The sequence below is a fragment of the Thalassophryne amazonica genome, chromosome 12 (assembly GCF_902500255.1).
Source record: "Thalassophryne amazonica chromosome 12, fThaAma1.1, whole genome shotgun sequence".
In the NCBI taxonomy this organism is placed as follows: Eukaryota; Metazoa; Chordata; class Actinopteri; order Batrachoidiformes; family Batrachoididae; genus Thalassophryne; species Thalassophryne amazonica.
The window spans coordinates 79,463,803-79,491,274 of NC_047114.1; the positions used below are offsets into that span (position 1 = coordinate 79,463,803).

General features: G+C 40.0%; 1 protein-coding gene across 1 annotated transcript in view; it reads left to right on the top strand.

Annotated features, from left to right (window-relative positions):
- The window catches only part of ghrhra (growth hormone releasing hormone receptor a), a 79,754-nt gene extending 53,473 nt beyond the window's left edge, over positions 1–26,281 (top strand). The window contains exons 8-13 of the mRNA XM_034183834.1: positions 6,907–6,967; positions 7,140–7,209; positions 8,432–8,526; positions 10,752–10,881; positions 12,434–12,475; positions 25,704–26,281. Coding sequence (XP_034039725.1) covers positions 6,907–6,967; positions 7,140–7,209; positions 8,432–8,526; positions 10,752–10,881; positions 12,434–12,475; positions 25,704–25,850 — 545 coding nt within the window. The 3' untranslated portion in view covers positions 25,851–26,281. The remainder of the gene's footprint in view (positions 1–6,906; positions 6,968–7,139; positions 7,210–8,431; positions 8,527–10,751; positions 10,882–12,433; positions 12,476–25,703) is intronic.
- Positions 26,282–27,472: the final 1,191 nt, after the last annotated feature.

Genomic DNA, 27,472 nt, shown 5'->3' on the forward strand with positions numbered 1-27,472 from the left:
TTTGTATTCAGAGACAATATCCAGAATGCAGCATGTATATTAGATTTCTGCTTCTTCAGCTTGGGACTATAGGTAGTGCGGTTTTTACTGAAGCAGCCTTCAACTCCCCAAGATGGGCGGCGCGGGCCCCTCCTGCTGCAGCCTTCACCCATTTTACCTCAATTCAGATGACGGACTGCTTCAAGTTTAGTGCACATAAACAGTGTCAAATGTTTATGTGTTGTCTTTAATTCTGATGTGTGCCATTATTATGGTAAACAAGTAATAATTGTGGATAAATTGCTGCTGAGGTAATTGGAGTGTAAACGTAATTTCGTTGTTGTTGCACTTATGTAATGACAATAACAATAAATCTCATCTCATCTCATCTTTTGGTATATTTTGGTTATTGGTTGGTTTAGGAGCATCCCACTTATGACTTTTGATGTACTGAAGAGCCAAACAGAAACCTAGTGTTTTTCTTTTTGAGGTTGTTGTTGCTTTTAAAATCTAAACATTTATATTTGTGCATAACATTTGTAATTTTTTTTTTCCAATTTGCATATTGCATTTATGACTTATTGCCTCACATTTGGATAGACTTCAATTAAAAAATCACCATACAGAGAAAATCCTTCCAAAGATCTGATGAGCCAACATTAAAGTAAAATATATTCAAGCAATCTAATTGCATTTGTCCACAACTGTAAATGTCCACATTGAACATCATTAAGCCAAATATGAAATTGACTGCAGCCAATGTCTCAGTGATGGTTCATGCTGGATTTTTCAGTCTGGAACATTTTTCATTGCAGCAGTCAGAATCCACCCAGTCAGGTTTGATGTGACCTTTTTAAGATGGATAGCTCTGAGTCATCATGAAGAAGAATGGCAACGACCATGATGGAATATGCATTTGTCAAATGTCAAACTGCTGCGTTGTTCATTCTGATTCAAAAATCACTGTCAAGCAACTGCAGCCCAGTCTCACACTTTATTCGTGGTCCTGTCATGAAATGAGTCACACTTTTGTGACACATTTTTGCCTGAGGCCAAAATATGGCCATTGGTTATTGCGATGGCCTTGTGTCCATCCGTCTGTCTGTGCTCAGCATAAGTCCAGTCCTATTACTGCCAGGGTCTTCCAATTCACAGGGAACATACTTGGGACACAGACCTTGGACAAGTTCAAAGATGGCTAATCTTGACCTATTTTAAAAAGTCAAAAGGACACATTTTGTTTCCTATTTTTATGCTCATACGGCCGAGGGTATTTTAGCAATGCGTTAGATTTTATGATTTCTTACCCTAACCCTTACCATAGCCTAACCCTCTCCCTCTCCGTTCCCCGAACCTTAACCATAACCCCCACAGACCGCCTTTGTCACCCCACATTTTGTGATACTGTCATGAAAATGTGATGCTTTTGGTGACGGTGTCACGAACCAATAGATTAATTTAATTTTCGTGATGTCAAATGAAATGGCGTAAGAATGGCGTAACACTAGGTTGCCAACTGACAATCCCATACTAAAGCAAAACAAAGCTTGCAATTCCGTGGTGGCATTAGGCTCAATTTACCTTTTAACTTGGAGTAACGTATGCACTATAATGACATTTGATAATACTGATTCAAATTATAGGCCCATATGCAAACAACAAATACAAAGCCTTTCACAAAAACATTAAAATCAAGGCTTTTTGAGCACAGTTTTGGATCTCCGCAAGTCAGGTTCCTCTTTACGATTCAAGATTCATGGTACGACAAACAAAAGTCTATTATGCAAAAAATATATGAAGCTTCAGATGACGCAGACTTTACATTGAGGAAGAAAGCCAAAATTAATAACCTGAAATTAACACATTTTTTGATTGAAAGGTCCATCACAACCTCAGGATCACAACTAAGGAACATTTGGAGTTGGAGGCATCTGATAGAAAGAAGACATCATCCACCATGGCCTTTCATCAAGGAAGGAATACAATAACCCAAAACTGATAAGAAAGCTCCAACAAAACAAACAAATGAAAGGCTCAGACCTTGTCATGGCGATCAATTGTAAACTTTTGTCTAGGTTTTCTATGCTGATATCTTTTACAGGAGAATTAAGGTCCAAGTCTTTAGGGTCCTGGTGCTTCCTGTCTTGCTGTATGGTTGGGAGACTTGGATGCTAACCAGTGACCTAATGTAACCAAGACTGGATGTCTTTGAGCTCGGTCTCTTGCAAGGATCATTGGGTGCCATTGGAATGACTGTGTGAAACAAGCAGTTAAATCAAATCAAATCAATTTGATTTATATAGCGCCAAATCACAACAAACAGTTGCCCCAAGGTGCTTTATATTGTAAGGCAAAACCCATACAATAATTACAGAAAAACCCCAACGGTCAAAACGACCCCCTGTGAGCAAGCACTTGGCGACAGTGGTAAGGAAAAACTCCCTTTTAACAGGAAGAAACCTCCAGCAGAACCAGGCTCAGGGAGGGGCAGTCTTCTGCTGGGACTGGTTGGGGCTGAGGGGAGAGAATCAGGAAAAAGACATGCTGTGGAAGAGAGCAGAGATCAATCACTAATGATTAAATGCAGAGTGGTGCATACAGAGCAAAAAGAGAAAGAAACACACAGTGCATCATGGGAACCCCCCAGCAGTCTAAGTCTATAGCAGCATAACTAAGGGATGGTTCAGGGTCACCTGATCCAGCCCTAACTATAAGCTTTAACAAAAAGGAAAGTTTTAAGCCTAATCTTAAAAGTAGAAAGGGTGTCTGTCTCCCTGATCTGAATTGGTAGCTGGTTCCACAGGAGAGGAGCCTGAAAGCTGAAGGCTCTGCCTCCCATTCTACTCTTAAAAACCCTAGGAACTACAAGTAAGCCTGCAGTCTGAGAGCGAAGCGCTCTATTGGGGTGATATGGTACTATGAGGTCCCTAAGATAAGATGGGACCTGATTATTCAAAACCTTATAAGTAAGAAGAAGAATTTTAAATTCTATTCTAGAATTAACAGGAAGCCAATGAAGAGAGGCCAATATGGGTGAAATATGCTCTCTCCTTCTAGTCCCTGTCAGTACTCTAGCTGCAGCATTTTGAATTAACTGAAGGCTTTTCAGGGAACTTTTAGGACAACCTGATAATAATGAATTACAATAGTCCAGCCTAGAGGAAATAAATGCATGAATTAGTTTTTCAGCATCACTCTGAGACAAGACCTTTCTAATTTTAGAGATATTGCGCAAATGCAAAAAAGCAGTCCTACATATTTGCTTAATATGCGCATTGAAGGACATATCCTAATCAAAAATGACTCCAAGATTTCTCACAGTACTACTAGAGGTCAGGGTAATGCCATTCAGAGTAAGGATCTGGTTAGACACCATGTTTCTAAGATTTGTGGGGCCAAGTACAATAACTTCAGTTTTATCTGAATTTAAAAGCAGGAAATTAGAGGTCATCCATGTCTTTATGTCTGAAAGACATTCCTGCAGTTTAACTAATTGGTGTGTGATATCTGGCTTCATGGATAGATAAAGCTGGGTATCATCTGCGTAACAATGAAAATTTAAGCAACGCTTTCTAACAATACTGCCTAAGGGAAGCATGTATAAAGTGAATAAAATTGGTCCTAGCACAGAACCTTGTGGAACTCCATAATTAACCTTAGTCTGTGAAGAAGACTCCCCATTTACATGAACAAATTGTATTCTATTAGATAAATATGATTAAAACCACTGCAGCGCAGTGCCTTTAATACCTATGGCATGCTCTAATCTCTGTAATAAAATTTTATGGTCAACAGTATCAAAAGCAGCACTGAGGTCTAACAGGACAAGCACAGAGATGTGTCCACTGTCTGAGGCCATAAGAAGATCATTTGTAACCTTCACTAATGCTGTTTCTGTACTATGGTGAATTCTATAACCTGACTGAAACTCTTCAAATAGACCATTCCTCTGCAGATGATCAGTTAGCTGTTTTACAACTACCCTTTCAAGAATTTTTGAGAGAAAAGGAAGGTTGGAGATTGGCCTATAATTAGCTAAGATAGCTGGGTCAAGTGATGGCTTTTTAAGTAATGGTTTAATTACTGCCACCTTAAAAGCCTGTGGTACATAGCCAACTAATAAAGATAGATTGATCATATTTAAGATCGAAGCATTAAATAATGGTAGGGCTTCCTTGAGCAGCCTGGTAGGAATGGGGTCTAATAAACATGTTGATGGTTTGGATGAAGTAACTAATGAAAATAACTCAGACAGAACAATCGGAGAGAAAGAGTCTAATCAAATACCAGCATTACTGAAAGCAGCCAAAGATAATGATATGTCTTTGGGATGGTTATGAGTAATTTTTTCTCTAATAGTTAAAATTTTATTAGCAAAGAAAGTCATGAAGTCATTACTAGTTAAAGTTAAAGGGATACTCGGCTCAATAGAGCTCTGACTCTTTGTCAGTCTGGCTACAGAGCAACAGACTTTTTCCAGGCTAAGTGAAGATCTTCTAAATTAGTGAGACGCCATTTCCTCTCCAACTTACGGGTTATATGCTTTAAACTGCGAGTTTGTGAGTTATACCACGGAGTCAGGCACTTCTGATTTAAGGCTCTCTTTTTCAGAGGAGCTACAGCATCCAAAGTTGTGCTCAATGAGGACGTAAAACTACTGACGAGATAATCTATCTCACTCACAGAGTTTAGGTAGCTACTCTGCACTGTGTTGGTATATGGCATTGGAGAACGTAACAAAGAAGGAATCATATCCTTAAACCTAGTTACAGCGCTTTCCGAAAGACCTCTACTGTAATGAAACTTATTCCCCACTGCTGGGTAGTCCATTAAAGTAAATGTAAATGTTATTAAGAAATGATCAGACAGAAGGGGGTTTTCAGGGAATACTGTTAAATCTTCAATTTCCATACCATAAATCAGAACAAGATCTAAAGTATGGTTAAAGTGGTGAGTGGACTCATTTACATTTTGAGCGAAGCCAATTGAGTCTAATAATAGATTAAATGCAGTGTTGAGGCTGTCATTCTCAGCATCTATGTGGATGTTAAAATCGCCCACTATAATTATCTTATCTGAGCTAAGCACTAAGTCAGACAAAAGGTCTGAAAATTCACAAAGAAACTCACAGTAACGACCAGGTGGACGATAGATAACAACAAATAAAACTGATTTTTGGGACTTCCAATTTGGATGGACAAGACTAAGAGTCAAGCTTTCAAATGAATTAAAGCTCTGTCTGGGTTTTTGATTAATTAATAAGCTGGAGTGGAAGATTGCTGCTAATCCTCCCCCTCGGCCTGTGCTACGAGCATTCTGACAGTTAGTGTGACTCGGGGGTGTTGACTCATTTAAACTAACATATTCATCCTGCTGTAACCAGGTTTCTATAAGGCAGAATAAATCAATATGTTGATCAATTATTATATCATTTACTAACAGGGACTTAGAAGAGAGAGACCTAATGTTTAATAAACCACATTTAACTGTTTTAGTCTGTGGTGCAGTTGAAGGTCCTATATTATTTATATTACATAGGGAGATTCAGATGAGCTGTACCACTTGCATTGTGAGGGAACGTCAGGTATGACATTTTGGCCATGTGGCACACTTCTATAGGATGATCCAACATGCAGGAGTCTTAGTACTATGGATCTCATCAACTGGAGACGGCTAAGGCGGCTCCCATGTATTGCCTCTCTGCGGCAGATGAATTGTTACTTTTGGGAAGTGGGGATGGACCAATTGTTTGCCTGGGTAGCTGTCATCCAGGACCCAATGCTGTTCTTGTAGAGCAATGGATGTGCTGATGTATGGCCCCAGCACATGCTCCCAGACCTGACTTAACACACCTATTGTTTGAAAAAATGGAACATGTGCATTCAGGGAAAAGTTCCAAAGTTTTCATGAAGGTGTATGTAAATTTCTGTCTGAAACTGTAGCTGCAGGTCATGCTATGCCTGTTGTAGCATGATTAACTAAGGCTTAAACTCACCTTAGTATAAGTCATTAAGATGACAATAATTAATTTTCACCTTATTAATCCCCATGCTGAATGGTGTTCTCTGCATTAAGCTCATTACTGGCCCAAGGAGACATTGGGAATTAGGGCTTCATAAGAATTGAGAAGGTTGGAGGAGAAAACTCATGCTTGGAGAATGATCTCAGAACACAGTTAAGACCTTTGAGTCTTATGTAAGAGAAAAATAGTGTATTCATTGAACCAGTTGTTTCTTTAGTTGTACATAGGTTGTGTCATACTGAATATATGTCCATTGCTGTATGACACCAAGAATGACCTAAGTCACTTGTCGGTTTTGACTGTTCTTGGTTGGTTGTTATACCAACTGAAAATTGTATTATTACATCATAAAACCACTGAAATTAATATAGAGAATTAATTAAAATGTGCTTGTCTGTGTTTTTAAACTGATTTCTGATGATTCTCAGTGTGAAATTGCATTTGTCAGCAGAAGACTGCCCCTCCCTGAGCCTGGTTCTGCTGGAGGTTTCTTCCTGTTAAAAGGGAGTTTTTCCTTCCCACTGTAGCCAAGTGCTTGCTCACAGGGGGTCGTTTTGACCGTTGGGGTTTTATATAATTATTGTATGGCCTTGCCTTACAATATAAAGCGCCTTGGGGCAACTGTTTGTTGTGATTTGGCGCTATATAAAAAAAAATTGATTGATTGATTGATTTGTGTGTGTTTTTTGTGTACGACGTGCGTTCGTTGTACAGACAGAGCAGCTCTGATGTCTTATCACCGTTTGTCTGGGATGCTGTCTTACTCACTTGTCTCCCTCCTGCTTTTATCCTTTTTTTAATAAAATGTGTGAAGCTGAATGCACTGTTTGTGAAATGAGAATACATGCAGTATTACGTCTTAGTTTGTTTGATTTGTAAGATTAACTCTTTCTTCTCCTTGTTAGGACTCCCTTCTGCAGTTCTCGTACTCTGGGTTTTGATCAGATTCTTCTATGACAACCGCGGGTACAAATCATTGCATCATGTGTAGCAATGCAGCTCCATGTTTCAGTGTATTAAAACAGTATTTCATCAGACAGATCTCTTTGACATTGATTTTATGATAAGAATTTTTTTATTAAATTTTAGATTAAATTGTTTTTTTTGTGTGTGTGTGTGTGTGTGTGTTTGATTGCAGTTGCTGGGATGACACAGATAATGCTGGTATTTGGTGGATAATTAAAGGGCCGATAACAGCTTCTCTGATGGTGAGTGTTGCCACGTTTAATTATTTACCAGATTATTGATTAATTGAGGGACAAAGCCAGAAATTAATTTGATGTCATTGTCATAGTGTCTTAATAATTTTGAAATACTTAATCTTTTTGTGAAACTATGCCCCCCCCCCCCCGCCCCCCAGTGTTTAAAAACTATACATATATTTCTGAAGCAATTGTTTAATTTTGTATTTTGAGGATTTAAAAATGGGGAGTAATTATCTAAAGTGATTGTTTTAAAACAGATGTTTTGGATACTTGATTTCTGAAAGATTTTACCTTAAAAAACAAATTTACATAAAAAAGAGAGAACAAAATATTAAACTGAATTATTTTCTGAAGCAGTTTTTTTTCAAGCTTCAAAACATTAACTTCCTACAGCAGTTGTTTCTGCTTCTCAAGACATTGAATCATTTCCTGAAATGTTATAAAACACTGAATCATTTTTTTTTTTGATCTGTTGTATCCCCTGGGTCTAGGTCTTCTGAAACATTTTAAAATGTGTTCAGTGTTACAAAATACTGAGTCATTTCTAATTCTAAAGGAGTTATTTCATTTTTTCTCTTAAGCATTTCAAAACATTAAGCATTTTCTCAAACAACTGGGTTATTTGCAATTTTTGAGCCATTTTTAAAACAGTGAATCATTTTCTAAAACAATGGTTTCAGTTAGTTTTTTGAATGTTTCAAGACAGCGAATCATGTTTTCTTAAACCTTTGAATCCCCACTGCCCACTAGATGTCACCATCATAGTGTCTGAATTACTTTGATGATCTTCTGAAGTGCTTTTAATGTTTTCAGTATTCTAAAACACTGAAACACATCAATTCTAAAGCATTTCAAAACAGTGAAGCATTTTATGAAGCAATGACTTCATTTACAATTTTGAGCCATTTTAACACAGTGAATCATTTTCTGAAGTAGCTGTTTCTGTTAGTATTTTGAGCAGAATCATTTTCTAAACTGTTTCATTCACCAATTTTAGCATTTCAAAACACATCATTTTTAGAAGCAATTGGCTTATTTGGTTCGAAGCAACAAAATGCCTCATTTCTTTTTATAAATGTGAAATCTGTCCAAGGTGTCACAGTTTACCAACTCAAAAAGAACCGGTTTGGTGGAGGGATTAAATACTCGTAAGTTAGCTTGTATTAAAATGTGTAGTTTTTTTTCTCTCTGTGTCATTTTGGTCACATGATTGTACTCAAACCAGGTCAACATTGTCATCTTCATTAATGTGATCTGGATTCTGGTTCAAAAACTCAAATCCTCAGCCATGCGTGGGAACAATGACTCTGGACACTTCATGTGAGTAACAACCTGAACTGGAACACAGCTTCAGTAACTATGGACAAAATATGACATGCATTTCTTTATTTTTAGAGTAGAGCAACAGATAACAGAGTATTTGCAGAGGAATCCTTCAAATGGTGATATAAGCACCAAATTTGGCACAAATACCCCTTAGATATTACTCTTTTAAAAAAGCAGTGTGTCCACTTGACGTTTCAATAGGTGGCCAGGTACGGGTCAATTTAAGAATTACACAGGGGTCAAAATTAAAAGATTTTCATATTGAAAACAACACCACATTATTTGTTGATCACAGAAAGTCCAAAAAAGTATAGTTTGGATTATCTCTGACTGAATGTTATGGAGTTATGGGGTAAAAACTGCAAGAATTTCAGTTTGTACAGGGGTCAGAAGTTAAAGTTGCTCTAATTTTGGTAAATAGTGGTGCAAATTATTGGTTGAGCTAAGAGTATTAATACATGGAAAAGTTGTGACTGTGTTTAATGCTTGGTCTGCAAAGTAAAGGTTAAACAATGTCGATGTCCATTGGATTCTATGACATGCGACATATGTTACCTCATAACATGATAACTAAGCATGACACATGATGCAAGCTATTCCTTTTTAAAACTGTATTGACTCAACCAAAAATTTGCATTAATTTTTTCCAATATTAAAGCAACTTTAACTTTTGACCCTTATGCAAACTGAAATTGACCTTTGTCACCATTATTGCTGTTTTTACCCCATAACTCCATATCATTCAGTCACAGATAGTCCAAACTATACCTTTTTGGACTCTCTGTGATCAGTCAAATAATGTGGTATTGTTTTCAATATTATTGGAGCATCTTTTAATTTTGACCCCTCTGTAATTGTTCAGTTGAACCCTACCTGGCCGCCTATTGACAATTCAAGTAAACACTCTGCCTTTTCAAAAGGTTAATGTTTAAGGTGTATTTGTGCCAAATGTGGTGCTTGCATCACCATTTGAAGGATTTCTTCACTTATTTGCTGTACTAAAATAGGTTTTTCTGATATGCAAATGATGAAGAAGGTGGATAATTTAAATATTTTAGGTTTGCATGTCACACAGATCTAATCTTTCCGATTCTTTGTGAACATACCAAATCAGATTTTTCTTTTGTGTTTTTTCACTCTCTGAATGTCAGACAAGGACCATTTACATAAAGTATGTGGTCCAAAATCTGATTCGTAGCTGATGTCTGATGATGTCATTGCTGTGAGAAAGGTCAGATCTGCTACAGATCACTTACAAACATGTGAATCCTGCTGATGAAAAACATCATTAAATTATGCATGCATGAGTCCCTTTGAACACTCTATTAAATGATGAGAAAACAACAAAATCCCTCATTTTAAGACAGAATATATCTACTACAGAAAGCTGTAAAATCCTGATTTACCTGAAGGAAGTGTAACCTCGTTTTTTTCCTTTTGAAGTCTTCTGCACTTTCTCAGCTGAATTAATCGGCTAAAAATGGCACACCATTTCCAGAAATAACTCTCCTCGGTATCATGGTGCGACAATATCGGCCCATCAGCTCAGTAGAAGTTTCACACTTTGACAAGTTTCAGACTCACTGATTCACAAGCACCTGAAAAACCATCATCAAGCTGGCATCCACCAACCATCCAGCAGGTGGCAGACACGTCCATGGGATATTACATAGACAAAGCAAAGCTGGTTTTTCCATTGACTTCTGGTGCATCAAATTCCAGCTCATTATATCTTCTTTTAATTTGGTGGCCTACAAAATGAGAGAATGTATTGTTTTTGAGTTATCCTGTTAACAAACAGGAAGGGATGGGCTCACTGGTCTGTCCAAAGCCTAGAAATACTACATTCAAACACATAAAAACACTTGCAGCTGAACTGAGATGGCTAGAGGGAGACAGAAAGTTCATATTTCTATTTTTTTTTTGTCTTTCTCTAACATCCGGTAATCAGCTGTCTTCCAATTTGACCTTCCCAATGAAGTCAGCTGGCTTTTGTTTATAAGGGACAAAGATATTTTATCTGATTGCCAGAAACTGTGCAGTATGTGTTTCCTGTAAGTGGTAATTTCAGAGACATTAATGTTCCACCTTTGGTAATTCCCCTTTTTAAGTCACTGTCTGCAACACTAATTAGCCTATCATGTAAATCATAGGTTTTTGTGTTCATGCCTTTTTTTCCCCCCAAAAACATTTCATTTACCGTTGTTTCTTCCCATCAGGCGGTTGGCTAAATCCACTTTATTCCTCATCCCGTTGTTTGGGATGCACTACACTGTGTTTGCCTTCCTACCTGAAAACACGGGAGTAGCAGCCAGACTCTACATTGAGCTGGGCCTTGGTTCCTTTCAGGTACAACAAACAGCAACTGTATGAATCAACGTGCAGTTTTACCATCACCACACTTGTATCTTGGGCTTAATTGCTACTATCAGGTCTAACTATACAAAACAAACAGCAGCTGTAGTTGCAAAACTCAGGAAGGAGATTCAGAAAAAGACAAGATAATAATAATAAAAATAACTAGAAGCACTCGGAGAATGCAAACCTCCGCCAAGGCCATAGTGTCACTGACGTCACTTGGAATACCCTTTGGCAAAGAGACTTATTCCACGTCGTTTCACACATCTACTGTCATGTTTCAGATTCTGTGGTTAAACTCTTAGATCTTCAGCAAACGTATTTATAAAGAGAAACTGCATGAACTACACAAGTTTTTTTTAAATTTTCTAATAACAAGTTTATTCAATGAGGAGAAACAAATGCTAAATTATTGTTGTGTCGTAACTTAATTTTTGTTCAGCCTTTGTGACCCGTCTTCATGATGTTAGATGCAAAAATGTTGAAATTGGAAAGAATCCTTTAAAAAATTACTGGATCCGGATCGTGTTCCAGATCATTACCAAAATTTAATGGCTTCTAAGTTAGGCCAAGATACATCCCTGGTAAAAATTTAATTGAAATCCATTGAGGATTTTTTGAGTAATCCTGCTAACAAACCAACCAACCAACCAACAAACCAACCAACCAACCAACCAACCAACCAACAAACAGACGCGACCGAAAACATAACCTCCTAACCTCTGAAAATTAAGGACATGTACCAAGAGGTAGGGCCACAACAGGTGCATGTTCTTTAATGTAAGTACACAATGTTATGTGATGTACATACAGTGTACATACATACATACATATAGGGGTGAAACCTTCCCAATGTAGTTAGTGTGTAGTTCAAAACAATGCAAGGCAACCTTGGTAACAAGAGCTTTAATACATTTGAATAAACAAATATAAGTACATGCAACTAGTACATCTTATTACATCATGTAACTGGAATGTGTAAATACACATTTGTAACAAGAATGCATTATTGCTATATGTACCAACAATCGCTTAGTACACATTTGTAACAATACTCTTTTATTACATTATGTACCTACAAAACACTAGTACACATTATTCCATTATGGATGTACAACTGAGTACAAGTAATTACAAATTATTACATACTCGTAGACTAATACATTGTACTAAGTGTGGTAGGTACTATGTATTAAGGATACTGTAAAATAAAGTGTTACCCTGTATTCTATAAAGTATTAAAGTTGTAGCCAATACCAAGGTTGTTTGTCACAAACCAGGTTTTTACCCCCAAAATACGCATGGGTATAGGATAATAACAATGCATCATCTAGTAATCATCCAGACTAAAGATGCTGCTGCATGTGGAATCTCTATGTGCACAACTTTGACGTGGGGTCCACACGCATAACAAATACGACAACGACGAGGACAGATGGATCATTCATTAAATAGACTCGCATTGCATTGCATGTGAGTCAGTAATAATAATAATGATATCATTGGGTTGGGAGTGTGGTTAACCTGGGCTCTTGTGTTGCAGGGGTTTGTGGTAGCGCTGCTTTACTGTTTCATGAACAGAGAGGTAGGTGACCCGATTCCCACCCCTCCCCCCCTTTTCTTTTCAGTCTACACAGAAGTCCTCTGGAGGTGAAAGATTTTTTAGACTTCAATCTGAGTAAAGGGACTCAAACTGTCTTTTTACACTTAAGTTAAACCTGGATGGCAAAAACTGAAATTGCATTTAAATTTCTCACATTCATTAATGTTGGTTCAGATCAAGACTGAGAATAACTACTCCAGATACTTTTTTTGGTGCATGTTTTTTTGACACTGTTCTTAATTATAACTTATAAGTAAAATTAATATTATCCCATGCACAGATGCATGTTATAAATAAGTACCCTATAAAAAAGTACATGTGCTGTTGAATTAGGTTACAATATAATAAAAGCAATTTGCAAATCTGTACAGCTTAAGTCAAGTCTGAGAGCATGCGCTGGTGACACCTGCCACAGAACCACCTTGGATCCTGGATGGCAACCACACAGGCTTTTAGTCCATCAGTCCATCCCCCTCTGTAGTTTTCTCTGGGCCCCTCCCCAATCGGACCGGGAGTGACATGTTTAGCCGCATGTTCTCCTTGAATTGCTGGCTGTCTGAGTGGTGTCCAAAAAATGAGGTGGGCTTCATAGATAATTGGCAAAGCTTCTGGGGAAAACCTGGTCTTGTTAGGAGAGACGGCATCCATCCCACTTTGGATGGAGCAGCTCTCATTTCTAGAAATCTGGCCAATTTTCTTAAATCCTCCAAACCGTGACTATCCAGGGTTGGGACCAGGAAGCAGAGTTGTAGTCTTACACACCTCTCTGCAGCTTCTCTCCCCCTGCCATCCCCTCATTACCCCATCCCCGTAGAGACGGTGCCTGCTCCCAGACCACCAATAACCAGTAAAAATCTATTTAAGCATAAAAATTCAAAAAGAAAAAATAATATAGCACCTTCAACTGCACCACAGACTAAAACAGTTAAATGTGGTCTATTAAACATTAGGTCTCTCTCTTCTAAGTCCCTGTTGGTAAATGATATAATAATTGATCAACATATTGATTTATTCTGCCTAACAGAAACCTGGTTACAGCAGGATGAATATGTTAGTTTAAATGAGTCAACACCCCCGAGTCACACTAACTGTCAGAATGCTCGTAGCACGGGCCGGTGCGGAGGATTAGCAGCAATCTTCCATTCCAGCTTATTAATTAATCAAAAACCCAGACAGAGCTTTAATTCATTTGAAAGCTTGTCTCTTAGTCTTGTCCATCCAAATTGGAAGTCCCAAAAACCAGTTTTATTTGTTATTATCTATCGTCCACCTGGTCGTTACTGTGAGTTTCTCTGTGAATTTTCAGACCTTTTGTCTGACTTAGTGCTTAGCTCAGATAAGATAATTATAGTGGGCGATTTTAACATCCACACAGATGCTGAGAATGACAGCCTCAACACTGCATTTAATCTATTATTAGACTCTATTGGCTTTGCTCAAAAAGTAAATGAGTCCACCCACCACTTTAATCATATCTTAGATCTTGTTCTGACTTATGGTATGGAAATAGAAGACTTAACAGTATTCCCTGAAAACTCCCTTCTGTCTGATCATTTCTTAATAACATTTACATTTACTCTGATGGACTACCCAGCAGTAGGGAATAAGTTTCATTACACTAGAAGTCTTTCAGAAAGCGCTGTAACTAGGTTTAAGGATATGATTCCTTCTTTATGTTCTCTAATGCCATATAACAACACAGTGCAGAGTAGCTACCTAAACTCTGTAAGGGAGATAGAGTATCTCGTCAATAGTTTTACATCCTCATTGAAGACAACTTTGGATGCTGTAGCTCCTCTGAAAAAGAGAGCTTTAAATCAGAAGTGTCTGACTCCGTGGTATAACTCTCAAACTCGTAGCTTAAAGCAGATAACCCGTAAGTTGGAGAGGAAATGGCGTCTCACTAATTTAGAAGATCTTCACTTAGCCTGGAAAAAGAGTCTGTTGCTCTATAAAAAAAGCTCTCCGTAAAGCTAGGACATCTTTCTACTCATCACTAATTGAAGAAAATAAGAACAACCCCAGGTTTCTTTTCAGCACTGTAGCCAGGCTGACAAAGAGTCAGAGCTCTATTGAGCTGAGTATTCCATTAACTTTAACTAGTAATGACTTCATGACTTTCTTTGCTAACAAAATTTTAACTATTAGAGAAAAAATTACTCATAACCATCCCAAAGATGTATCGTTATCTTTGGCTGCTTTCAGTGATGCCGGTATTTGGTTAGACTCTTTCTCTCCGATTGTTCTGTCTGAGTTATTTTCATTAGTTACTTCATCCAAACCATCAACATGTTTATTAGACCCCATTCCTACCAGGCTGCTCAAGGAAGCCCTACCATTATTTAATGCTTCGATCTTAAATATGATCAATCTATCTTTGTTAGTTGGCTATGTACCACAGGCTTTTAAGGTGGCAGTAATTAAACCATTACTTAAAAAGCCATCACTTGACCCAGCTATCTTAGCTAATTATAGGCCAATCTCCAACCTTCCTTTTCTCTCAAAAATTCTTGAAAGGGTAGTTGTAAAACAGCTAACTGATCATCTGCAGAGGAATGGTCTATTTGAAGAGTTTCAGTCAGGTTTTAGAATTCATCATAGTACAGAAACAGCATTAGTGAAGGTTACAAATGATCTTCTTATGGCCTCGGACAGTGGACTCATCTCTGTGCTTGTTCTGTTAGACCTCAGTGCTGCTTTTGATACTGTTGACCATAAAATTTTATTACAGAGATTAGAGCATGCCATAGGTATTAAAGGCACTGCGCTGCGGTGGTTTGAATCATATTTGTCTAATAGATTACAATTTGTTCATGTAAATGGGGAATCTTCTTCACAGACTAAAGTTAATTATGGAGTTCCACAAGGTTCTGTGCTAGGACCAATTTTGTTCACTTTATATATGCTTCCCTTAGGCAGTATTATTAGACGGTATTGCTTAAATTTTCATTGTTACGCAGATGATACCCAGCTTTATCTATCCATGAAGCCAGAGGACACACACCAATTAGCTAAACTGCAGGATTGTCTTACAGACATAAAGACATGGATGACCTCTAATTTCCTGCTTTTAAACTCAGATAAAACTGAAGTTATTGTACTTGGCCCCACAAATCTTAGAAACATGGTGTCTAACCAGATCCTTACTCTGGATGGCATTACCATCTAGTAATACTGTGAGAAATCTTGGAGTCATTTTTGATCAGGATATGTCATTCAAAGCGCATATTAAACAAATATGTAGGACTGCTTTTTTGCATTTACGCAATATCTCTAAAATCAGAAAGGTCTTGTCTCAGAGTGATGCTGAAAAACTAATTCATGCATTTATTTCCTCTAGGCTGGACTATTGTAATTCATTATTATCAGGTTGTCCTAAAAGTTCCCTAAAAAGCCTTCAGTTAATTCAAAATGCTGCAGCTAGAGTACTGACGGGGACTAGAAGGAGAGAGCATATCTCACCCATATTGGCCTCTCTTCATTGGCTTCCTGTTAATTCTAGAATAGAATTTAAAATTCTTCTTCTTACTTATAAGGTTTTGAATAATCAGGTCCAATCTTATCTTAGGGACCTCGTAATACCATATCACCCCAATAGAGCGCTTCGCTCTCAGACTGCAGGCTTACTTGTAGTTCCTAGGGTTTGTAAGAGTAGAATGGGAGGCAGAGCCTTCAGCTTTCAGGCTCCTCTCCTGTGGAACCAGCTCCCAATTCAGATCAGGGAGACAGACACCCTCTCTACTTTTAAGATTAGGCTTAAAACTTTCCTTTTTGCTAAAGCTTATAGTTAGGGCTGGATCAGGTGACCCTGAACCATCCCTTAGTTATGCTGCTATAGACGTAGACTGCTGGGGGGTTCCCATGATGCACTGTTTCTTTCTCTTTTTGCTCTGTATGCACCACTCTGCATTTAATCATTAGTGATCGATCTCTGCTCCCCTCCACAGCATGTCTTTTTCCTGGTTCTCTCCCTCAGCCCCAACCAGTCCCAGCAGAAGACTGCCCCTCCCTGAGCCTGGTTCTGCTGGAGGTTTCTTCCTGTTAAAAGGGAGTTTTTCCTTCCCACTGTAGCCAAGTGCTTGCTCACAGGGGGTCGTTTTGACCGTTGGGGTTTTACATAATTATTGTATGGCCTTGCCTTACAATATAGAGCGCCTTGGGGCAACTGTTTGTTGTGATTTGGCGCTATATAAAAAAATTGATTGATTGATCTCTTGAAAACAGTTATAACATAATGTGGGTGTCCTCTTGTCCTTCTCCAGCTGCTTTTGTCCTCGACACTGACACAGGCGTGTGTTGGATCATACCCAGTGAAACTCGCCATATGGCCAAAATGTCTCTATAAGTCATGGTTTGTTTGACACAAAGTTTTCTTTTGGTACCTTCAAGGATATCTAATAATGAAGTATTCTAGTTATCAGAGCGGTAGCACCTGGACTCTAGTCTTGGACCTTCGTTCCTTCATTGCCAAACCTAACTCACAGTTCATCTGTCCAAGAGGACACCTCTGAATCAATACTAAATCAATGTTTGTGTAGTTTCCATTTCTTTCGCTTTGCTTTCTTTCAGCAGATGCTTTGGTAACACTTTGTATTAGCTGCACGCTATAAAGCATTAGTAAAGCATTTATAAAGTGTAAGTAAATGCTTAAGTAACTACTTGTACAACATTTACAAAGCAACATACATTGAAAGAAGAATTTGTACATAGATAAAGTCTTTAAAACTGGATATTTATAGTGATGGGGAAAAAGACTTGAGCTTTGTACATTATTAACAAATGATACATAAAGTATTGAGGAATAAGGATAAGTAGTTAATGCAATCCTTACAAATGTTATAACTGATGAATTGAGCATCAACTAATGGTTTATTAATGCTTAGTAAAGGCTTAATAATTTGTGAGGAAAAAATGTAAAGACAATAAAAATATCATTTGTAAAGTATTTTTTATCACTAATGAATAGTGTTTTGATTTTACGTTTGTAAATGATGAACTATTAATGATCAACTCTTCTTAAATGATTTACGAGGTCTGTGAGAAAACTATCCGACCTTTTATTTTTTTTCAAAAACTATATGGATTTGAATCATGTGCGCTTGCATCAGACAAGCTTGAACCTTCGTGCGCATGCGTGAGTTTTTTTCACGCCTGTCGGTTGCGTCATTCGCCTGTGGGCAGGCTTTGAGTGAGCACTGGTCCACCCCCCTCGTCGGATTTTTATTGTCAGGGAAATGTCTGAGAGGCTGCTGCTTTGCTCCATGAAATTTTTTTCAGAAACTGTTAGAGACAGCCAGTTGGAAACCATTCGAAAGATTCAGATGGATTTCGGTGAAGATTCTGTCGGCGTTACACGGATTAAGGAGTATTAAAACCTTTTGAAAGAGGCCCACAGCGGCAGAGGGCACGCAGCGCACCTAGCGGCCATCGACAGGCTGGAACGACCAGATCATTTCTAAACTGAACGCTGTGTTGATCCGGGACATCGTGTGACTACCACAGAAATGGCAAGAGAGCTGGACATAGCACTTTTGCGGCACATTCCACTGTTACAGGAGATTTTGTAATGAAAGACGTGCGGAGGATTTCGTGCCGACGCGCTCAACAAAAAAACGCTCAACAAAAAAACACCTCGGTGTTGGAAACCATTCGTAAGATTCAGACGGCTTTCGGTGGCATTTCAGTCGAGTGAGTATCCGAGAAATTGTTTAACAGCTGGGCATGTCACAACTTGTCCTGTGAGACTTCCAACACGGAGGTGTTGTTTGTCCAGCGGCATGAGCGGCTGCATCCTGACGTGCAAATCCGTCTGCATGTCTTTCATTACAAAATCTCCTTTAACAGTGGAATGTGCCGATAAAGTGCTGATCCGACCTCTTCTGAAACTTCTCTGCTAGTCACACGACGTCCTGCATCAACAGAGCCTTAAATTTGGAAGTGATCTGCTCGTTCCAGCCTGCCGATGGCCGCTCGGGGCGCGGTGCGCCCTCCGCTGCCTTGGGCTGTTTTTAATCCAGTTTTAATGGTCCTTAATCCGTGTGATACCGTTAGAATCTTCACCGAAAGCCATCTGATTCTTCCAAATGGTTTCCATCTGGCTGTCTGGCAGAGTTTCTGAAAAAATTTTCATGGAACAAAGTGGCAGTTGCTCCGCCATTTTCCTGACAATAAAAATCCGATGAGGGGGGTGGACCAGTGCTCACTCAAAGCCTGCCCACAGGTGAATGATGCAACCAAGAGGCGTGAAAAAACTCACGCATGCGCACGAAGGTTCAAGCTTGTCTGATGCAATCACACATGATTCAAATCCATATAGTTTTTGAAAAAAATAAAAAGGTTGGATAGTTTTCTCACAGACCTTGTATAGAGAATTAAAAAATCATTTATAAATGTTTTTTAAAGACATTACATATTTTGTTATTAATGATTATTAAGCTGTCTATTCCTGTTCTCTGTTCTTACCAATGAGTAGCTAATAAAAAAGAATGCTTTGTAAATGTTTTACAAGTAGTTACTTAAGCATTCTTACACTTTATAAATACTTTACTAATACTTTATAGCGTGCAGTTAATATAAAGTGTTACCAATGCTTTTTTCTAGTACCATTTACTCCATCTTGTTTTGTTCACTAAGAAGATGTAAACTGTGCAAAAATAATTTTTAGAAACCTCTTACAGCTACAGACGACAGGGGTTTCATATTAAATATCACCCATACTCCTGCCACTCTTTCCATGTACAAATTCTACTGCTTTAAGCAGATTTTTTTTTCTCTGTCACATATTCCACCTCCAAAGCAGCTATGTATTGAAATCTTCCAGCGAGCACATCAGGACGACAATTGATACATTTGACATTTGATTTATGTGGTATTTCTGCAGAAATTTCTCATTAAATGATATTGAAATTAAAATCATAACTGATACAAAATTTCTTGGTGGTGTTATTGATGATAAACCCAGGTGTAAAACACATTAATTTTGTTAAATCTAAAATGTTGAAAGCCATTGCAATTTTGCATAAAGGACAAGATTTTGTGGCCCAACGCTCATTAACTATTTGATATCATTCATTGCTCATTCCATATATGACCTGCTGTATTGTGGTTTAGGGAAATACATATAAAACTAATACTAATATTTTTGTTGCAAAAGAAAGCTACAATGATCTGTAACAAATCATATTGTGAGCCAACAAATCCATTGTTTGCTTGTTTACATATTCTAAAATTCTGGGACTTGGTTGAGTACATCACAATACAAATTATGTATAAAGTTAAAAATAAACTGCTGCAACAACATGTCCAGGATCTGTTTCAACTGAGGGACTCAAATTTGAAGTGCATTGGACAAAATCCCTAGGAGGAGTTCGTTCAAATACAACATGTGGAAATCATTTCAAAATGAGAAGAAAATTCAAAATGGCCGACTTCCTGTTTGGAGTAGACTCATGGTGCAAGAGACTTTTTTGTACGTCTATGCAAGTCACACATGTGTACCAATTTTCATCTCCCTACTACAAAAAAAAACCCCTATGGGGAGGGGTTTTTGAAAGATTCAAGGGGGCGCTATTGAGGCACTTTGACCTGCCCATGGGCGAGGCCCCTATGAGTTGTAGGAGGTTGTCATGCTTGACCTGTGTATCAATTTTCATGATGATGTGACAAAATTAAAGCCGTCAAAAGGAAGAATGTAATTTCATGGCGAAGGGGTGATATTCGGTACGCCACCACACAGAAGCCGTTACTCGTAAGTTCACGGCGATCATCGCCTGTGTTCACCAACTTGTTCTGCGTGTTTTAGAAGTGGAAGGAAGTTGATGGTGTTAAGTATGTGAAATCAGTACCTGTTTAAGTATAGTGTTCCATGGCGAAGGGTCAAAATGGCGGCACCATAGCTTTCAATAACTTTTGGTCAGTATCATCTGTGGGTGATGTGGAAGAAATTTGAAGTGCATTGGACAAAATCCCTAGGAGGAGTTTGTTCAAATACAACATGTGGAAATCATGCCAAAATGAGAAGAAAATTCAAAATGGCCGACTTCCTGTTTGGAGTAGACCCATGGTGCAAGAGACTTTTTTGTACGTCTATGCAAGTCACACGTGTGCCAATTTTCATATCCGTACTCCAAAAAAACCCCTATGGGGAGGGGTTTTTGAAAGTTTCATGGGGGCGCTATTGAGGCATTTTGCCCCGCCCATGGGTGACGCCCCTATGAATTGTAAGAGGTTGTCATGCTCGACCTGTGTATCAATTTTCATGATGAAGTGACAAAATTAAAGCCGTCAAAAGGAAGAATGTAATTTCATGGCGAATGGTCAATATTTGGCACACCGCCACACGGATGCCGTTACTCGTAACTTCACGCCGTTCAACGCCTACGTTCACCAATTTGTTGTGCATGTTTTAGAAGTGGAATGAAGTTGATTGGGTTAAGTATGTGACATCAGGACCTCTTAAAGTAAAAATAGGACATTTCCCACCACCACCGGGGGCGCTATGGCGCAGGTGGGAACTTAAGATATGTAGACGTTCAGGGCAGAGCCCTCATCATGTCCAGTAAGTTTGAAGGATCTATGATGAAGTATGTGGGTGTGACAGCCGTTCGAAGTGAAATGGCGTGCTCCAAAAAGCTCGCCAAAGTTTGACGACCCCTAGCAGCCACGCCTTTTGACTTAATTAGAATCTTTTGATAACTTTTGATCATCATTGTGTTGTGATGATTTTGACCAAATTTGAAGATGATCGGATGAAATCCCTAGGACGAGTTAGTTCAAATGTAAGTAGTGGAAATAGCCAAAAAATGGCAAAAATTTGCTCAAAATCGAAACTTCAAATCAAAATGGCCGACTTCCTGTCGATATTTCACCATGACAGTAAGAGACGTTTTCGTCTGTCCTGGCATGGTAAATATGTGTACCGAATTTCGTGAGGCTACGACGAAAAAAGCCCAATGCGGAGGGGTTTTTGAAAATTTCTAGGGGGCGCTATTTCGCTGCGACCATGTGCGATGCCCCTAAAATATCGAATTTTGGGTCCGGCCGGATGACTTCGGAAAGTTTGGTGAGTTTTTGAGTATGGGAAGAGGCCGAAATTTTGATTTCAAGAGTGAGAAGAATAATAATAATAACTAGGACTGCAAGCAGTCATATACGGGCCCTCGTTCCGAGCAACCGCCTACCCAGGGCAGTGTGTTCTCTTGTGTCCAGATGTGGGCATGTGCGTACAGGGGCAACCACTCATCCCACAGTTCAAATTTCAAGCAAATCACACAATGAATGAAGGAGTTATGACATGTTGATGGTTCATCCACTAGGGGGCGCTCAGTGTACAAACAGAGGGGCTGGGTGTGTTGAGGGGCCAACTGTCATCATACATGTGACGTTTCAAGTCAATCAGGCAAAGCATGAAGGAGTTATCAGGACTTGATGTTCCATGGCGACGGGTCAAAATGGCGGCACCACAGTGGCCACACCCTTCAACAGAGAAAAGCTTTCGATAACTTTTGGTCAGTATCATCTCTGGATGCTGTTAAATAAATTTGAAGTGCATTGGACAAAATCCCTAGGAAGAGTTCGTTCAAATACAACGTGTGGAAATCATGGCAAAATGACAAGAAAATTAAAAATGGCCGACTTCCTGTTTGGAGTAGACTCATCGTGCAAGAGACTTTTTTGTACGTCTATGCAAGTCACACGTGTACCAATTTTCATCTCCCTTCTCCAAAAAAACCCCTATGCGGAGGGTTTTTTTGAAAGTTTCAAGGGGGCGCTATTGAAGCATTTTGCCCCACCCATGGGCGACGCCCCTATGAATTGTAAGAGGGTGTTGTGCTCGACCTGTGTATTAATTTTCATGATGATGTGACAAAATTAAAGCCGTCAAAAGGAAGAACGTAATTTCATGGCGAATGGGCAATATTCGGCACACCGCCACACGGACGCCGTTACTCATAACTTCATGGCCTTCATCGCCTACGTTCACCAATTTGTTCTACATGTTTTAGAAGTTGAAGGAAGTTGACTGGGTTAAGTATGTGACATCAGTACCTGTTTAAGTATAATGTTCATATGGCGAAGGGTCAAAATGGCGGCGCCATAGCGGCCACACCCTTCAACATAGAGAAAAGCTTTCGATAACTTTTGATCATTATTGTCTCGGGATGCTGTGAAAGAAATTTGAAGTGCATTGGACAAAATCCCTAGGAGGAGTTTGTTCAAATACAACATGTGGAAATCATGCCAAAATGAGAAGAAAATTCAAAATGGCCGACTTCCTGTTTGGAGTAGACCCATGGTGCAAGAGACTTTTTTGTACGTCTATGCAAGTCACACATGTACCAATTTTCATCTCCCTACTCTAAAAAACCCCCTATGGGGAGGGGTTTTTGAAAGTTTCAAGGGGGCGGTATTGAGGTATTTTGCCCCGCCCATGGGCGACACCCCTATGAATTGTAAGAGGTTGTCGTGCTCGACCTGTGTATCAATTTTCATGATGATGTGACAAAATTAAAGCCATCAAAAGGAAGAATGTAATTTCATGGCGAATGGGCAATATTCGGCACGCCGCCACATGGACGCCGTTACTTGTAACTTCACGGCGTTCATTGCCTACGTTCACCAATTTGTTCTGCATGTTTTAGAAGTGGAACGAAGTTGATTGGGTTAAGTATGTGACATCAGGACCTCTTAAAGTAAAAATAGGACATTTCCTGCAACCACTGGGGGGCACTATGGCGCAGGTTGGAACTTAAGATAGGTAGACGTTCAGGTCGGAGCCCTCATCATGTCCAGCAAGTTTGAAGGATCTATGATGAAGTATGTGGTGTGTCCATAAAGTAACGGTCCTTTTTATTTTTTTTTTAAAAACTATATGGATTTCATTCATATGTTTTTACGTCAGACATGCTTGAACCCTCGTGCACATGCGTGAGTTTTTCCATGCCTGTCGGTGATGTCTTTCGCCTGTGAGCACGCCTTGTGGAAGGAGTGGTCCCGCCCCCTCGTCGGATTTTCATTGTCTGGAAATGGCGGAATGAAAAGGACTTTTCCATCAGAATTTTTTCAGAAGCTGTTAGAGACTGGCACCTGGAAACCATTCGAAAAATTTATCTGGCTTTTGGTGAAAATTTTACGGGCTTCACAGAGAATAAGGACTTTAACTACAGCTTTAAGGACCTCTTTAAGGACAGTCGGTGCGCCGTGCTCCTAAGCTGATGGCTCTGTGGATACGAGACCGTTGTGTGCTCTTTCTCTGGTTATCACAAGAGCTGTACATCAGCCATTTTCTGGCAGATTTCACTTTTAACAAGAGATTTTGTCATGGAAAGCCACGCGGAGGCTTCGCGCGTCACGACCGATTTGCTGATGAAGCGAGACAAAGGAACACCTCCATTTCGGAGTGTTACAGGACAAGTTGGGACATGTCCAGCTCTCCACAAGTTCTCTTATACTCACTCGACTGGTAAGCACTGAAAGCCGAGATAGGCATGTCCAAACTATTTTCCTAGGCATGTCCTACGCTATTTCGCGATTTGGCTACGACCATTTGCGCGACCCCCAAAATATTGAATTTCGGATCCGGCCGGACGACTTGGGAAAGTTTGGTGAGTTTTTGAGCATGGGAAGAAGCCGAAATTTCGATTTCAAAAGTGGCAATAATAATAAATAATAATAATAATAATAAAAAACAGCGCAATTACAATAGGGTCCTCGTAGGATGTTGCCTACTCGGGCCCTAAAAATTGCTTGCTATAGTTTGAAGACTTAGCTTTATTGATTTTGTCATTGCTTTCGGGATTGTGTGTTTTGTACCATTGTTTGTCTGGTTGGGTTTTGCAAATTGGAGTTCATTGACCAATTTTGCAGGCTTTTGTTTTTTGTTGTATATATATATATATATATATATAAACAACAAAAAACTGCCCCTCCCTGAGCCTGGTTCTGCTGGAGGTTTCTTCCTGTTAAAAGGGAGTTTTTCCTTCCCACTGTCGCCAAGTGCTTGCTCACAGGGGGTCGTTTTGACCATTGGGTGTTATGTGTCGGACGCAGCTCGGAGAACCGACCAGCGTTTGAAGGACCCAGTATGAAATAAGCAGAGCACGGTACAAAGGCTAACTGAATTTAATACATAACAGTGATAATATAATAAAAGGTGCGGCCTGGCGTGGTGCGCTCCCAGCAGCGCTAACGGTCCGGAGCCAGAAGCTGTTTCGGACCCAAGGACCCCGCCGACACCCCCCAGGTGGCCGCAACAACCGAGTCTGTGAAAGAAGGAACCATTATGTGAGTCCACACTCAACACACAGAACACTTAAAGGTGTACAAACAGCAAACACTTCCTGGCTTGATTACTGATCAGCTTCCCAACCTGCAGGCATGGAACATCCCGTTCACAAAACTCCACTGCAGTGGAAGCCGATACATGACTAACGTACAGCTCAATATAATAAGGTGTGAGGGACACCACATTTACTGACTGTATAACTGTTAGTCACAAAATCTAACGTACCTCAGGAAGTGTGCTGACGAGCGTGAGACCTCACCCCCTCCTCTTTCACAGACTGTGCATCAAACCTGGACGTTCTCAGCATCCGCTGCTGATGAGATGGCTCCCGAGACGACGATCTCACCCGTCTGGTCACAAGGTCGAGTCTCTGGCCAATACACACTGTGCACTCCAGTCTTAAATGCCAACATGTTCCAATCCATCCAGATGCACTACAGCTGTGAGTCCTGACGAGTCGCAGGTGATCAGGGTGAGGTCCTGACAGCCTCAGCAACACAGCCACTCAGTCCCAAACGCACGCCACCTGGGAGGAAAACCAAAAAACAGAAACAAACCGGCAGCCAGGCCCCCCCAGCCATATAACAATTGGGGTTTTTACGTAATTATTGTATGGCCTTGCCTTACAATATAAAGCGCCTTGGGGCAACTGTTTGTTGTGATTTGGCGCTATATAAATAAAACTGATTGAATTGATTGATATATATATATATATATATATATATGTGTGTGTGTGTGTGTGTGTAGTTATGCATTTATGAAATTGTCTTTGTGTATGCATGCATGTATATATGTTTGTATACATTTTTTATATTTATATTTATAGTATAAGGGGTCAGTACACGGGATCATTGTAGAGCTGTTTGTTATGAGTTTTTTTTGTTATTGTTGAATTATGTGCTGAATAAATTCATTTATTCATTACAGGTCCAGACAGAGCTGCGGAGGTGGTTGCGCAAGTGTTATGCTGAAAATCACCTGACCCCAGCCAAGAGAAGCATCACCCAGATCACAATACAGCCCCGCAGCAGGCTCCGGCAGCCTCCATCTACCGGCGACATCTCGTCGGTGTGACTTTACAGGCTGTGAACGGCCAATGCACTGGAGCATTGTTGCAAGAATGTCGCCAAAGTGCTTCATATGACAAACAGGCATTTGTGGAAGATCACCCCAATCATGTCAGGATATGTCAGCAGCTCTGACTGTGAAAAAGAAGCATGCAGTGTCATTCATTCATTCATTTCCTGAGGATTTTCTAGGTCCAGTCAAGGTGGCAGTGGGCAAGACTGCTGATTCCACACTTCCTTATCTTTGGCCAGGCCTCGACATCCACTTGGGGAATCCATAGGCATTTCCAAGAAAGCTGGGAGATATAGTTCCTCAAGCTTGTCTTGGGCCTTCTCTGGGGTCTCCTCCCAACTGGATGTACGTGGAAGACCTCCCTAGACAGACGACCAGGAATTATCCTCACCAGATGCCCAAACCACTTGAGCTCACAACTTTCCATGCGAAGTATACTCAACAAAAATATAAACGCAACACTTTTGGTTTTGCTCCCATTTTGTATGAGATGAACTCAAAGATCTAAAACTTTTTCCACATACACAATATCACCATTTCCCTCAAATATTGTTCACAAACCAGTCTAAATCTGTGATAGTGAGCACTTCTCCTTTGCTGAGATAATCCATCCCACCTCACAGGTGGGCCATATCAAGATGCTGATTAGACACCATGATTAGTGCACAGGTGTGCCTTAGACTGCCCACAATAAAAGGCCACTCTGAAAGGTGCAGTTTTATCACACAGCACAGTGCCACAGATGTTGCAAGATTTGAGGGAGTGTGCAATTGGCATGCTGACAGCAGGAATGTCAACCAGAGCTGTTGCTCGTGTATTGAATGCTCATTTCTCTACCATAAGCTGTCTCCAAAGGCGTTTCGGAGAATTTGGCAGTACATCCAACCAGCCTCACAACCGCAGACCACGTGTAACCACACCAGCCCAGGACCTCCACATCCAGCATGTTCACCTCCACGATCGTCTGAGACCAGCTACTCGGACAGCTGCTGAAACAATCGGTTTGCATAACCAAAGAATTTCTGCACAAACTGTCAGAAACCGTCTCAGGGAAGCTCATCTGCATGCTCGTCGTCCTCATCGGGGTCTCGACCTGACTCCAGTTCGTCGTCGTAACCGACTTGAGTGGGCAAATGCTCACATTCGCTGGTGTTTGGCACGTTGGAGAGGTGTTCTCTTCACGGATGAATCCCGGTTCACACTGTTCAGGGCAGATGGCAGACAGCGTGTGTGGCGTCGTGTGGGTAAGCGGTTTTCTGATGTCAATGTTGTGGTTCGAGTGGCCCATGGTGGCGGTGGGGTTATGGTATGGGCAGGCGTCTGTTATGGACGAAGAACACAGGTGCATTTTATTGATGGCATTTTGAATTCACAGAGATACCGTGACGAGATCCTGAGGCCCATTGTTGTGCCATACATCCAAGAACATCACCTCATGTTGCAGCAGGATAATGCACGGCCCCGTGTTGCAAGGATCTGTACACAATTCTTGGAAGCTGAAAATGTCCCAGTTCTTGCATGGCCGGCATACTCACCGGACATGTCACCCATTGAGCATGTTTGGGATGCCCTGGACCGGTGTATACAACAGCGTGTACCAGTTCCTGCCAATATCC